The following is a 15,512-nucleotide window of genomic DNA, read 5'->3' on the forward strand; positions in this document are numbered from 1 at the left end:
CTCCCCCCACCCCCCATCCCCTCCCTCCGCCTGAAGACCAGGTGCTTTGGGCCCGCAGCCCCTCTCCACACTGACCCTGGAAGTGGAGGTCGGTACAGTGGGCATCGGCATGGCACTGCCCATTGTCCTGCAGGCAGCGGTCGATGGGCAGCTGCTCCGGCTCACAGTCCACCCCGTCTCCGACGTAATGACTTTTACACTCACACTTGTGCCTGCCCTGTGGGGAGAACGGAAAGGTGAAAAAGCCCCCTGTCTGGGACCCAGGACCCCCTAGTGCTCTGCGGCCCAACATCCAGCATAAGAAACGTTCAGAAGGATCGAGAATATATGCCTCTCCTGTCCAGTGGGAAAGAAGTAACCGCCACGTCGTGTTTGTTCAGGATCATGATGAAATGCCGTCCTTTACATCTCAGCTCAGGGGAGCCTCCCTGACCCCTCAATAAGACAGCTCCCATGCCTCTGCCGCACTGGCCGGGTCACGTTCTTTCTGACCCTCGGGGCGCCCGAGAGTGTCTTGTGCATGAGTTCTGCACTGAGCACCGCCCCTCCCTCTGCTCGAATACAAGCACTTTATTGCGACATCCCTGGCACCTGCAACAGCACATAGTAGGTGCTTGATGACCATTTGTTGAATCAGTGAATGATCTCAATTGATCCCACAACAATCCTATGGGATCTGCATTATTATGAGGCCCACTTTGCAAATGAGGAAACAAAAGCTCAGAGAGGTTAAGTAGCCAGCCTCAGGCCACACAGTGTGTAAGTCCGGGAGCTGAGACTCAAAAGCTGTCTGACTCTGAGTTCATGTTATAACCACTGTGGACATTATCTCCCACCATCTTCTCTTCCCACCAGATAAACAGGGCTCCAGGCGCTGGTTCCATTCTAAAAAGACTTGAGGGCCTACCCGGTTTGGCTCTGTGGATAGAGCGTCGGCCTTTGGACCAAAGGGTCCCAGGTTTGATTCCGGTCAAGGGCACATGCCTGGATTGCGGGCTCGATCCCTGATAGGGGGCGTGTAGGAGGCAGCCAATCAGTGATTCTCTTTCATTATTGATATTTCTAGCTCTCTCTCCCTCTCCCTTCCTCTCTGAAATCAATAAAAATATATTTAAAAAAAGAGAAAAAAAGCAGGTGGCCTGTTGTACCTGTTTTTTTTTTTTTTAAAAATAAAAATAAAAATATAAATAAATAAATTAATTAAAAGGCTCGAGGGAGTGCCCAAACCTGCACTTTCCTGCCACCTCTTACCAACTCTTTTTGTTTTAATAAACGTTTGAGTTTGGATAATTTTAGATGTACAGGAAAGTTGCAAAGATAGCAGAGAGAGTTCGTCCCATCTGCCCTCCACCATCCTCCCCTAATGTTAACATCTTACGTCACCATGGTACACGGGTCAAAGCTAAGAAATCAGCACTGGTCCATTACTATGAACTAAACAATAGACTTCCTGTGGAGTTCACCAGTTTTTCCACGAAGGTCCTTTTCTGGCTTAGGATGCCGCCTTGCCCTTCGCTCACCGACTTCACGAGAAGTAGACCGAGGTGGGAAGAAAGTGTAGAAAGAGGCCGAACGGGAAGCAGAGGGGAGAAGAGGCCGAGTGAGGCCCCAGAAGCTGATCTTGGGGAGACAGACTCACCGGGCTGGTCATCCTGCAGGTGGCATGCTCATGACACCCCCCGTTGAGGCCATCCGCACAGGGGTCTACCTCCGAGCAGCTGCGACCGTCCCCCTTGTAGCCCTTCGGGCAGCTGCAGGAGACCTTGGTGCCCTTCTGGGAGCACTTGGCGACCTTCGCACAGCCCCCGTTGTTCTGTTTGCAGAAATCCACCACTGCAAGAGCAGGGAGAGAGGGCTCATGAGCCACTGTCTGTGCAACGGGCTTCAGATTGGGCTGTGGGTCACCTCAGGGTCAGTGGCCCCAACATGTTGGCGCCCTCTCCCCCCAGGCCCTGTGGCCTCTGTGTTAGCCTTTGCAAACCCTACTATCCTGTGGCTAATCCTCTCAAAGATCAGGCCTGACAACATCAGCCCACCTCTGCCCCTTGTCACATACTGCTAGCCTCCACTTGGGTAGCACTTTTCTGCGTGAGTTTGGGTGTTTAATGTTAGGACAGTCATGCGTGTATATGCGTGTGTAGAGTTAGCCCACTATGGAGGACGTGTGAGATAGATACGACCCCATTCTACAGATGAGCAAATTGAAACTCAGAGACCTTCACTGATCTGGTGAAGGCAAAAGAGCTAGAATGTGGCGGGGCTGGGATGTAAACCCAGGTTGGTTTGACTCTGAAGCCTGTGCTGTCCCCACTGTTGTGCTGCCTCTTATCACCTTTGTTTTCACAATCCCCCAAATTTCAACCCAGTCACAGATTAGCTCTAGCCTCAGGAGTAGCTGGAAAGCCATCTGATTTCTCTTACCTGCCTTTTGGCCTAGAGTTGTAGCAGCCACTTGAGACCCTGAGAGAATGGACATTAGGACAAAGGCCTCCCCCTAAGGATGGTGGGGTAGAAAGACAGACCTGGGACTCTGCTGCCATTGTTGAGGGCTGAACCATTTCTGGACTGCCTTGTGGCAGATTACAAAACAGCAGGCATAGCCCTAGTTGGTTTGGCTCAGTGGGTAGAGCGTTGGACTGCGGACTGGAAGTACCTAGGTTCGATTCTGGTCAAGGGCGCCTGCTCAGGTTGCAGGCTCAATCCTCCAGTAGGGGGCATGCAGGAGGCAGCTGATCGATGATACTCTCTCATCATTGATGTTTCTATCTCTTCCTTTCCCTTCCTCTCTGAAATCAATAAAGATTTATAAAACAAAACAAAACAAAAAAACAGCAGGCATAGTGAGATCTCATTTTTTGTAAGGAAAGTTTATATCTCTGTGAATAATTATTTGTGAAAAAAGAAAGTACTTGTGGCCAAGACTATTCACTTCCCCTAGTACCTATTATCTCCTTTATAGATTTTTAGTTGGGCTCATGGTTGCCCAATGAAAGACTGCATTTCCCAGGCTTCCTTGGTACTACATGTGATAGATAATGAGGGTACAACCAATGGGATAGAAGCAGACAGGATTTTAGCAACTAGTAGGTGTGCCCTTAAATCTCCTTCCTCCCCCTCTTGCTGCCTGGGATGTGTTTATGGTGGGAGCTATCTCAGGTCAGGCAACTGAATGATGGCAGAGCAACAAGATAGAAGGAGTCTGGGCTCCCAGATGACCTTTCAGAGTGATACCTCATGTTAGCCCTGGATGCCTCCATCCAAACTGTTCTATGAGATAAAAATAAACACCTAAACATCAGCCATATTTATGCCACTGTTCCTTTGGGTCTCCGTGTGGCTGAACCCATATCCTCACTACTAAATACAGACATTGCCATGTTCAGAGTGGTTCTTACTAAATAGTGGGAGTATGTGTAGTTTTAACTATTTTTTTTTAAATACTATAATGTATCTTCTGAATTTTTTGAAGACTGGAATACTCATAGAGTTAGAAAAAAACACTACAAAATAAAGTGCAACACAGTCTGCAAAGCAATTTCAAACCATGACCTGGGGGGTGGGCAGGTCAGGTGTAAGCAAACCCATTAAAGAAACTGAGTCAGAGACGGGGTAGGTATTGCCAAGTGGCCCAGGTAGGAGGTAGAAGGGCCAGGATGGAGCCCAGACACTATGACTGTTTCCCACATGCACCAATGGGACCCACCTGTGCACGTTATTCCGTCGCCTTCATAATTCAGGTTACACTCACACGTGTTGTTCTCCTTACAGGTAGCGTGAGCAGAACAAGGAGGTGTGCACACTGGGGGCAAAGCTGCAAAGAAAAAGGTCACCGTTCATCCTGTGTCATGGTGAGAAGAGGTGAGGCCCACTTAAGCTGTCTCCCCAAGACTCCCCTCTGGCTTGCCACTGTGTTTCACAAGTGTCCCCTCATAGCCGAGGAATGGGGTCATTTGCTAAGGTCCCTTCTAGCCTGGAGATCCCAAAATTCTGGAATTACTCCTTTATATTAAAACATTATCTCTGCAATGTTAATCAGAGGGATGAAATGGCAGTGATTCACATGAGATACTTTAACCTTTATATTTCAGCTCTTCTGCCAGCAATAGGGCTCTCGGCACGAGGAGGCTCAGAAAACTGCTCAGTAAGGATCAAGATAATGATGACTTGATAAGGATGACAATGATAATGGCAGCTACTGTTTTTAAGAGCCCACGTACACCGGGCACTTCAAAACCATGATCGCTGGCCCTCACAACAACCCTCCCCCCGACCCCCCTGCAAAATGTGAAACACACACTTCTTTTCAAAGGATGAGCACATCAAGGCTCAGAGCGGGCCACTGGTCTGGAAAGTAGCAGAATCTGGAACCAGATCCAGGATTCCCGACTGTATTTCCTATGAAAGCACTCAGCCTTGGGGCCCAGGACCACGATCCCGGGGCCCACCCCTGCCCGATCCTGTATTCTTTGCCTGAGGTGGGTCCTCTGTGACTGCACAGGACTGCATGCTAGTTTCATGGGTTTGCATGAAATATTTTCATCTACGTTTCTTTCAAGTCACCACACCTCCTGAGGCCTGGGGCCACACATCCAAGTCAGCTTTTCATGTGGCGAAGGGAGCACCTGCTGTGCTGCCTTTTTTTTTTTTTTTTCAGGTGGTGCTCAGACCTAACCTGACTTGGACGCTCAGGGCAAGGTTCCTGACCCCTGGTGCTGCGGGTGGCTGCTCACACCCATGACAGACCTGCCTGCGTGTCACAGAAGCGGCCGGTCCACCCAGCTTCACAGAGGCACTGTCCGGAGCCTGTGATCCCCTCATCACACTGTCCGTGGTCCGAGCAGCCACAGGCTGTAAAGCAAATTGTGATCAGTGATCAGTGATCAGGGATTGAAATCCAATCAACCAGCTCACTCGCCACCTGTTGGCTGCGTTGTTGGTGTGGGAGGCAGTCTGCTTGTGTCATAGTCACTCGCTCATTCACTCATCCATCCAGACATTCAAAAAACAACTGATTCAGTGGCTATCTTGGGGAAGACATGGCTGGGCAATGAGGTTACATCAGAAAACAGAACAGAAGAGGGAGAGAACCTTATCTGGGGCCCCCTAACAGAGAAATCTATTTAACAGTAAAATCTTCAAGATATGTACCAATTCTTTCACTTCTCGCCACCCCCAGCACCACCACAGCCCCAGACAATACCAGCTCTCACCTAGGTTGTGGCATTAGCTTCCCTAAAGGTGAACCTGCTTCTGTGCTTCTCTCCGGCAGTGTATGCTCCACAGGGCAGCTGAGCCATCCTTTCTAATCTGCTCCTGACACTCCTGCCTTCATAACCTTCCACTGGCCACCATCACACTCAGAGCAGATGCCATAGATCTTTCTTGGGCTAAGATGCCTCCATGTGACCTGGCCCCTGGCGACCTGCAGATTTCATGCTTTCCTTTCTTCTTCTTCTGTGCTCACTCTGCTCAGCTACTCTGGCCTCTTTGCCGTTTGTTTCATGGCAAGCCTGCTCCTGCCTCAGGGCCTTTGCACTTGCTCATCTCTCTTTTACCATTCCCTGTACCTGCTTCTTTGTATTTTACCTTTACTAGAGGCCTGGTGCACCAAATAATGCACAGGTAGGGTTCCCTAGGCCTGGCCAGTGATCAGGGACAATCTGTGGGGTGACTGGCAGGGCGATCAAGTGGGGGGCGGGGAGAGCCCCACTGGCACCCGCCTTGGCTGGCCTGGCGCTGCCCACTCACCAGCCCCGCCTCCCACCACTGCCACTGGTCTCTTCCTTCTGCGGGATGACCAGTGGGGTGATAGGATGGGAGGAGGGCCCCCGCTGGCACTCGCCTTAGCTGGGCTGGGCCAGCTCCTTTGTTGCTCCCTGGTGGTTCCACCATTCGGTCTATTTGCATATTAGACTTTTATTATATAGGATAACTATTTTTGTTTCTGCAGTTTTTATCTGTTTTCTCCCTTTGAATACACACCCTTTGAGAGCTGGGGCTTTGCCCCCTCCTACACCACTGTGTCCTTACAACTTAGAACAACTCCTGGCTGTTAAGCCTCTGAGTGCCTCAGTTTCCTCTTCTGCTAAGTGGGAATAACAACAGTACCCACCTCAAAGTGTTGCTGTGAGGTTTAAATGGTAAAACGGATCTGCCTGGCACATAGTAGGCACTCCATAAACTACTAGCTATCAGTATTCGTAAGGACTGAATAATACATGTTGGTTGAATAACTGAATGAATGAATGTTGCTCAGCCACAGCTTGTCTTGGTGGCTGCAGGGGATGTGAGCTCACTTTCAGAGATGCAGCTCTTTCAGTGGATGGAAATGCGCACACATCTGAGGGGGAAGGGCATGTAAGGGGAGGCAGATGGGGGTGGGGGGTGGGAGAGGGGAAGACGCATGCTTCCAGGGCAGGAGACGGGTGTGGATCAGGGCAGGGAGTACTCAGTGGAACAAGAGGCTGAGCAGGGGCGGGGGTGCCACCTACGCTGACAGTTAGGCCCGAATCTCCCTGGCCAGCACAGCTCGCACGCTGTCCCGTTGAAGCCAGTGTTGCATTTACAGTCTCCCGTGGCCCAGTACTGGTCAAGGCAGACACCCCGGTTATTACATGGGGCATCTGGTCCTCCGGGGCAGGCTGGAAGAGACAAAATTACAGGGACTCAACAGCCTCCCCAGCATTTGTAAATGCACTGCTAACCCATCCGCAGCTGTGGGCTCTGAGCTCCATTAGCCCAGAGGGACTGTTGCCCTGGGGACATACCCACACGATGTCTCAATGTGTAGGGCAAACCGCTGAACTTAAATGTATCTGATGGGGTTCTACCATGGCAGGGTGATACCCTGAACTGTGTACTGTATTTGGGCATGAATAGATCTGGGCTGAATAATGAACATGCTCTGAGGTTCAGATCTCTTAGCTCTAGATGATGATGATGATGATATGATGATGATGATGATGATGATGATAATATGCCCTACCACATTGTGACATGAAGATCCAACGAGGTACTATAACTTAGAACATTTTAAAACTATAAAGCACTGAGCAAATGGAACGGTCCACACTTTAGTGATGGAGAGTGGAGGCTGGGTGAATGCGTGGACTCCCAGCCCAGAATTCTCTCAACTGAACCGGAATAAATGGACCTTGGGCTTGCTTCTCATTCTCTCTGTGCCTCCATGTTCTCACCTGTAAAATTGGGATGGCAGCCCTGACTGCTTTGGCTCAGTGGATAGAGCATCGGCCTGCGGACTGAAAGGTCCCAGGTTCGATTCCAGTCAAGGGCATGTACCTTGGTTGCAGGCACATCCCCAGTGGGGGGTGTGTAGGAGGCAACTGATCAAGGTTTCTCTCTCATCAATGTTTCTAACTCTCTATCCCTCTCCCTTTCTCTCTGTAAAAAATCAATAAAATATATTAAAAAAAATTGGGATGGCAGTGTTATCTACTTCTTAGGGGTTTTGAGGTTTAAATATGAAGATGTATATGGGAAGTAGCACCCATGTGTGGCCGATAGGAAGTGCCTTGCATTTGCTATGCTGCTGTATTATTGTATCTAGACACAGGGGATTCAGGATGGGGCCCAAATGCCCTTTGACAAGGAGCCCTTTCCTGGTGAAGAAAGGGAGGACTATGTTGTATTTCCAGTAACAGGGGGGTTTTCACTAAAGAATGGCCCAAACATATCATGTTAGTCTAGCACCCCGCCAGGGTAGAATTCTATTAGGTACATTTAAACTCATGCACTTGTCAGGATCATGGACTAGAGTAAAAAGTGAAACATGGTATATCTAGCGCCATGGGAAATGCCTTATGCCACACTAGAAAGCAAAAATGCACGATACACAATCAAAATCCATGCACTAGACTCAGCTCTGTCAAAACCAAAATGTGACAAGAGAAGAAGTCAAAGGAAAGCTATACAGCTCTGCAGCACAATTGTGTTGGGATCTTTTCTTAGTAGAGTCATGAGGAGGATGGACTCCCTCCCCCAAGACACACCCCTTATAATCCCAGTACTTTCAAATGCAGCACAGCAATTGTGTAATCCTTTCGGAACCTCACGGCCATCCAAGGTGCCCTCACCCTGGCAGTCTCTCCCGAAGTAGCCCTTGCAGCACGTGGGCAATGCGATCACCAGGGCGCACTGGTGCCGGCAGCCCTCCACGTTCTTCTTGAAGGACAGGTTGTACAGACACTTCTGCTTCACGCCCTGAAGGAAGAGAGTGAACAGCCCTCTGCTGTCTGCTGCCTGGCTTGGGCTTTCGGCTTTAGCCCGCTCCCAGTGGGGGAGCCGGGTACCGCCCAAGTCGAAAATGGGACTCAATGGCCTTTACAGGGAATTCTTTTCTTGGGGGTATAGATAGGCAAATGAATGGGGGAGAGCCCAGTGCTAGAAAGATCTCTCTCCAGCCTTAAGACCCTTAGTATGTTTGCAAAGGGTTCCCGGTGAAAGGTGGGGAAGAGGTAGCTTTCTATCAGGGCAAGGCCCCCTAATCACCGGAAGGAAGGGTCTGAGTTACATTTCCGTTTTGCAGGGATGTCTTTGTTAAGAGGGTTTCCTAGTAGAATAGAAAGAACTTGGCTTTGCCTCAAAGGACCCAGCATGTTAAAATACTTTAATTTTTATAATTATGCACTCTTTCCAACCATCCCAGATAAACACAGTGTGAAAGAGGAAAAAAAAAAAGAACTTGGCTTTGGAATAAGTAATAAAACCAATATTTAATGAATGCTTACTATGCGGCAGGCTCTATAACCTGCATTTTGAAACTTACATCCTAATAGCCACACACTGAATAGTTATTAGCTCCTTTTTACAGAGTCAAAAAATGTATAGCCTATGTGATTTGCCAAGGATTGCCCACTGGAATTTGACCCCCTGTCTAGGAACTCCAAATTTCATTGGCTTAACCACTACTTTTACATGGCTTTCTTTGCTCCTTACTAGTTGTGTGACCATGGCTGACTGCTTACCCTTTCTGCCACTCACATTTTTCACCAGCGGAGGTATTAATAGCTTCTTATGAGTGTTATAATGAGGAATAGGGATAATGTCTAAGAACTCAGTGTAGCTCCAGGGACATGAACAACAGCCAATAAAATCCAGCTATTATTTTTTATCATTATAATGATCTAGGTCTACACTCCCATGACTTTTCTAGACAGTTCCTAGAAGCTAGGCAGTGAGTTACAGATTGCCTTGGTTAAGAATGTTCATCTTTCACCTGATTGGCCTGGCTGTTGAAAGAATGGCGTAAATTAGTTATACAACACACCCACCGATGCACACACATGCACGCTTACTTACACTAACCAGCAGATTAGGGTCTGATAATGAAACAAACCTATTGCTCTCTGAATGTTATTGTTGCATTCATCCTTACCTTTGGTTTCGTCCACCTTGGGCAGCTGGGAGTATAGATACAGCTCCCACAATCCCCCTAATAGTCAAGGAAAGAAACACTTAAAAATCAAGAATATTAGGAAGCATAAGGAAATGCCCCTAGTGAATGTCTTGATGAGTTGACTAAGAACTGAATCTTGATTACAATTCTGACTATGATCAAGAATATAACAGCAAACACAGGTCAGCTTTGCCATGGAGAATTCTGAAGGTCTGTCTTGGACCTCAACTCCTTGGTTGAGTTCTCAGTGATGAACAGTTCCCTGTTCCACAGAGGTGGACCAGCGTAGCATCATGCAGGCATATGGTATACCAGCGGGAAACGTGGATGCAGGTGTCAATAACATTACAAATCAGCTGGGATATTTCGGCCAGTCACCTTCTTTGGTGCTTAGTTTTCTGATCTATAAGGTAGGCATAATAATTCTTGTATTTCAGGGGGTTGGCGAGGAAAAATGATTAACTAAAAAAATGTGTGTGAATATATTTGGGAAATCAAGAAGGCCACCATCTCTGTAGCAGAAAGGATAACTGGGTTTTCATCTACTTTGGCTGATGGGTATTCTAATAATTTGGGATATTTATCAAATGCCTATAGGTTGCCAGATCCCCAAATCAAATGGTGACAGACTTTTCCATGTAAGTCACTTCACCTCTTTAAGACTCAGTTTCCAAGTCTATATAATAGAATTGATAATAACTACTTCTATTATTGGATTATTGTAGGGATAAGATGTGTATCGAACCAAACTCAATGAATGGTACTGGGTAGATGGTTAAATGGGAAGTAGGAAAATGCCTCATACAGTGAAGGGCCTAGGATGGAAGCTTAACCCATGTTCTTAATAAGTGAACAGATGAATGGAGGTGTGGGTAGCATAAAATATTAGATTGAACCATGTGAAATTGCCATGTTTGTAGTCACAGCCTGTCAAGTATGGCAATTTCATATGGTTTAAAATAGCAGAAGCTCAAACATGCTTGTTGAATGAATGAGGGAATGACTGAATGGATGGGTGGGTTTGAAAATGACTGGCAGGGCACGTGGTTGGTCCCCACAACTGTTTCCCTGATGGCGAGGGAATGAACACACAGATGGGCGGGTGGATAAATGAAAATGTGCAAGGCCTGTGCAGGTGTAGGTAGATGCTTGTTCATTGCGAATCTGAAGAGAACAGCCCTCGGTAGTTTGACAGCTGAGCCCATGCAGGGTCATGAGACTGTTCTTTGGCTCAAGGTTCTCTTATCACAATAAGAGTAGTGTTTGTAGGACTGACCGAGATATTGAAGGTAGTAAAGGTGTCACAGCGGCCCCCCAGGGTGGGGTCAATGAGTAGACAGTCAATGCCGTAGGCCACACCCAGGTCAAATAAGAGCTCCCGTTGTATAATCCTGCATGTTTGGCTGTTCAGAAAGAGTTCGCCCTAAGAAAGAAAGAGAGAGAGAGAGAGAGAGAGAGAGAGAGAGAGAGAGATATCAACAATCCTTCTTAGATTTCCTAGGTCATATAATGCAGCCAGCACTTGCAAGACTCAGAAAGAACTGAGATACATATTTAGATATATCAAACACTCAACATGTATTAAGTGCCAAGTATTGTTCTATGTGCTTTACCTGTGCCAGTTTTTTTATTCCTCACGACTCTAGGATGTAGCTACTATTGCTAGTGTTCCATTTACAGCTGAGGAAACTGAGGCAGTGAGAGGTTAAACAGCTTGCCCAAGGTCACTCAGCCAGTCAATGGTGGTGCCAGCATTCACACCAGGCAGCCAGCCTCGGAGCCCACACTGTTGGCCACTCTGCAACACCATCTCTGCCAAAGTAGAACAGTGGCGGCAGGGGTGACAGGATGGCGCAGGGGCGGCCTGCCTGACGTTCAGGATAAACTTTGTTGACACGGCCACGTCATGTGCAGTAACCCAGATTCCTTACTTAGTGCCAGCACCCAGCAAAGTGCCTGACACAACTGTCTTCCTAGGACACACAAGTGATGGCTTTTCCTTTACAGTGATAACAACCACTTCTGTTTTCACATGTATCAGGCATTGGGTAATTTGTGCTTTAGATATGTTATTTTGTTTTATGCTACAACAATCCTAGCGCTTTTCTTTTCTTTCCCTTTTTTTGTTAGTCCTTACCCGAGGCTATTTTTCCATTGATTTTTTAGGGAGCGTGCAGGAGAGAGGGGAAGACAAGAGAGAAACATTGATGTGAAAGAAACACATCGATTGGTTGCCTCCTGCATGACCCCTGACCAGGGCCTGGGCCAGGGAGGAGCCTGCAACCAAGGTACATGCCCTTGACTGGAATCAAACTGGGATCCTTTGATCTGCAGGCCAACGCTCTATCCACTGAGCCAAACAGGCCAGGGCAATCCTAGCACTTTTCTTTGCTAAGGTCCACCCAGCAAAGTTGATGGATACGACCCTTCCCCGCCACCCCTCAGGGAGCAAAATGTTTTTTAGAAAATTCTATGAAAAGAAAAAAGATAAATTTCAGCATCTATGATGAGATGGACACAATGTGATTCAGTGGAAAGAACACTGGAAAACTGTGGTTAAATCCCCCCACTTCTACTTGTCAGTGGACTTCTCTGAGGTTTAATTTTCCTCACCAGGAAAGTAGGGTTAATGATTCCATGGCACAGGGTTGTTATAGAGATCAGACTAAATAATACATGGCCAAATTCTCTGAAAGCTGTATCAGCACAGAGAATGAGCAGTGGGCATTCTTATTATATTTCTTTGATAGGCGTCCAGTTTGGTCTATGGAGATAGTACAGCTGATCTTGAGCGTAACTTTCCAGAAGTTGGATTGTAAAGGTGCTCACATTCCCCATATTCAGTTATAAAGTCAATGCAATTCCAATCCAAATACCAAAGGGATTCTGGCTGATCATCCCTTGTAAACAGAAAGTTGTATGGGACTTCTCAGAAGACTCCTTAAATGGAATCTACTCATCTGGGAGATGCACCCCTTTGCCATTTGTCCTTCCTACTGCCTGGAAAGTGGATGTGATGGCTGGAGCGCCAGCAGCCATGTTGGACCTTGAGGTCACTTTAAGGCTGGAAGCATGTGCTGAAGAGCAGAAAGACAGGAGGAGCCAAAAAACCTGGCCCCCGAGCCATCATACTAGCTCTGGAGGAGCCACCTCCCGATTTCCTTTATAAGCGAGAGAAACCCTTGTATACTTAAGTCACTGTCATTTTGGGTTTACCTTTATGTACAGGTTATATCATATCCATTCCTATCATATCCATTCATCATATGGAGTTACAGGAAGGTAAGTTTGTTCAGGAACTAGCCAGGGAAGGTGAAAATGGCAAACTTTCTCTCCGTTGGCTCATTAAAGAAGCTATAACCCAGAGCTGGTTCTGATCACTAAGAGAGGCCTAGAGATGAGGTCACCTAGGGGCTAGGAAGGAGGGAAAGGAATGACAACATGCTTTCCTGCTCCAGGGTAGTGTCTCACACTGGAGAACAAATGCTCCACAACTAACTAACTAACTAACTAACTAACCTAAGAGCTGCTCCACACATGTAAGAGGAAGGGGGCTCCCTGACACCCGCTCCTAGGGCTTAGGTGGGCCAGGATTGATCAGGTTCTTTATACCCGCTTACTTACTTTTGGGGAGATACCTCTCAAGGCAGCGAGGAAAAGAGCGTGCTGTCAATGACAGGAAAGTATGAACGTCTCTTTGAAAGGGTTGTGGTTGGGGAATGCTGCTAATGTGCTGCCAACCCCCACCTGTGCAAGGGTACTCACGATATCGCTGTCAGCGCCGCACCGCACACTCAGCTCGGAGCCTTGCAGGGTCTTCCAGGCAGCAGATCTGGGCAGATCCACCGACAGAACCTGTAGCAGCCAGGACGCCACATGAATGCCCCAAATTTGGGCTGAGGAAGGGGCCAAAGGAGCTTTGCCAACAAACGAAATTCAGACATGAGTTTTTTCAAGAGTTCTAATAATTCCAGCTTTAAAGTGATAGTAGGTATAATCAAAAGGACGAATACATTACAGACCCTCTAGGAGCCTGGACATTCTTTCTGTAGGGAAGGTCCCGCCAGTGGGACTGGGTTCAGTCACCCTCCCGTCTCCCGTCTATGTGTGGGAGTTTATGGAAGATGCGCGTGGGTGTATGAAGCCAATGGCGGGAGGAGTGGGTTAGGGAAATGGCACAGGGCGCTGTTACGGGTTGAATTTTGTCCCCTCCCCAAAGTCAGAGTCCTGACCCCCAATACTTTAGAATGTGACATTCCTTAGAAACAAGTTCTTTGCAGATGTGATTAGCATAGATGAAGTCATACTGGAGTAGAGTGGGGCTCTAATCCAATATGACTGGAGTCCTTATAAGAAGAAGAGAGGAGAGAATGCCATGTGAAGACCTAGAGACACTCAGGGAGGAGACAGCTTTGTGACAACAGAGGCAGAGACATGCAGGATGCGCCCACAAGCCAAGGAATGCCAAGATGTGCAAGGAATGCCGGCAACCACCAGAAGCCAGGAGAAAAGCATGGACCAGTTTCTTCCTTAGAGCTTGGAAGAGGAGCTTCCGGACTTGATTCAGGACTGCCAGCCTCCAGAACTCTGAGAAAATACGTTTCTGTTGTTTCAATCGCCCCTAGTTGGTGGTAACTTGTTATGTCAGCCCCAGGAAACAAACAGATCCTATGAATTAACCACAGTTTGGACATCTAGCTTGTTTGGATTGGACAGATTTACTCCTGGAGAGGAATATGGGTCCTGGTCGAGGGTTTTAGCAAGATCTCCATTCCCTGAGCACAGTGGACTGGTTCAGGAATGAGGAACTGATCGCAGCTGAATGAATCAGTCCTTTGTCTAGAAACGTTAGAATCAGGAGAGAGTCATCTGGAGAGACTTGGGGACTGCCGTCTGCAGGGTCCTTTGTCTAGAAACGTTAGAATCAGGAGAGAAAGAGTCATCTGGAGAGACTTGGGGACTGCCGTCTGCAGCCATCTCACCACGTGAATGACGGAGGCGAGAAAGCTGATCTGCTGTACGAGACAGGAAGGCTGCTGCTGGGTATCGGTGAAAGTTAGCAAATAGAAGGCAGGTTGGAGCAACAGGATGAGGTGTGCTAAACCGCAGGGCCAGTTAATGACCAGTCAGAGGACACAGTGGGGCAGGGGCTGCTCACGATTCCTGGGTCGCATCCCTCCCGGGGCTGCCCTGCCCTCGTGTCTGTGTGAAAACAAAATACCTTGGCGTCTCGGATCACGTGGAACTTCAGATACTCCCTCAGCTTGTCCTGGTTGTCTTGGTTGAACAGGAAGTCCTGCTGCTCCCGGGGTAGGGCTTGGAGGGCTTGGTCGGAGGGCCAGAAGAGAGTGACCGGGGTGTGGATGGGATCCGTGATGAGGCTCAGCAAACCAGCATCCTGAAACACAGGGCCGGTCACATGCTCAGCCAAACCCAGCGGTGCGGACTAAAGGCAGCTGGGGTCCCCTCCGTGCCCACCCCGTGGCCCAGCCAGAAACTAGAGGCCCACATGCCAGCCATTTGGACCCTCATTTTCTTTTCTTTCTTTCTTTTCTTCTTCTTTTTCTTTTATTGGACCCTCATTTTCTTAGAAAGCAAAACAGGAAGTCAAGTTCTGGGATTGTGTTAATAGGAAAATAAACTTTAGTGAGTATCTTTAAAAAATTTATTTTTGCTTCTCTTGCCCAAATATTTTATTTTCTGGAAAACCCATTTAGCACTTGTCTCATATTTCATTTTAAAAAATGAAACCTATCCAATACTGATATACTTCTGTATATTTATAAGATTTCTAGATCACATAGATAAAAAAGAATACATTTCCAGATGAATGGGGAGAGGTCGTTTTGAGAGCCTTCTGGAACCTTGGTGCACTGTACACATTTTTTCCTTATAATTTTTCCAACAACCCTGGGGAGTAGGCTTTATTATTCCCTTTCATGGAGCCCCAAAGAGCTCTCCTAACTTGCTATAGAAGCCCGTGTTCAACCAGACCTGATGCTCAGGTGTGTGTGTGTGTGTGGGGGGTGGGGGACGGGACCATAAGGTTTTGGGAGTGGGTGGGTGGGCAAAGATGACTTGTCTGTCACATCCCTGG

General features: G+C 47.8%; 1 protein-coding gene across 1 annotated transcript in view; it reads right to left on the reverse strand.

The window, feature by feature from the left end:
* Positions 1–15,512, reverse strand: part of STAB2 (stabilin 2) — a 124,124-nt gene that overhangs the window by 17,911 nt on the left and 90,701 nt on the right. Inside the window, exons 51-60 of the mRNA XM_005865248.2 lie at positions 14,637–14,813; positions 13,181–13,270; positions 10,692–10,838; positions 9,395–9,451; positions 8,094–8,220; positions 6,492–6,641; positions 4,744–4,848; positions 3,704–3,811; positions 1,640–1,833; positions 76–217 (exon numbers count right to left, since the gene is read on the reverse strand). Of these exons, the coding sequence (XP_005865310.1) occupies positions 76–217; positions 1,640–1,833; positions 3,704–3,811; positions 4,744–4,848; positions 6,492–6,641; positions 8,094–8,220; positions 9,395–9,451; positions 10,692–10,838; positions 13,181–13,270; positions 14,637–14,813 (1,297 nt within the window). The remainder of the gene's footprint in view (positions 1–75; positions 218–1,639; positions 1,834–3,703; positions 3,812–4,743; positions 4,849–6,491; positions 6,642–8,093; positions 8,221–9,394; positions 9,452–10,691; positions 10,839–13,180; positions 13,271–14,636; positions 14,814–15,512) is intronic.

The sequence above is a fragment of the Myotis brandtii genome, unplaced genomic scaffold (assembly GCF_000412655.1).
Source record: "Myotis brandtii unplaced genomic scaffold, ASM41265v1 scaffold1993, whole genome shotgun sequence".
Lineage (NCBI taxonomy): Eukaryota > Metazoa > Chordata > Mammalia > Chiroptera > Vespertilionidae > Myotis > Myotis brandtii.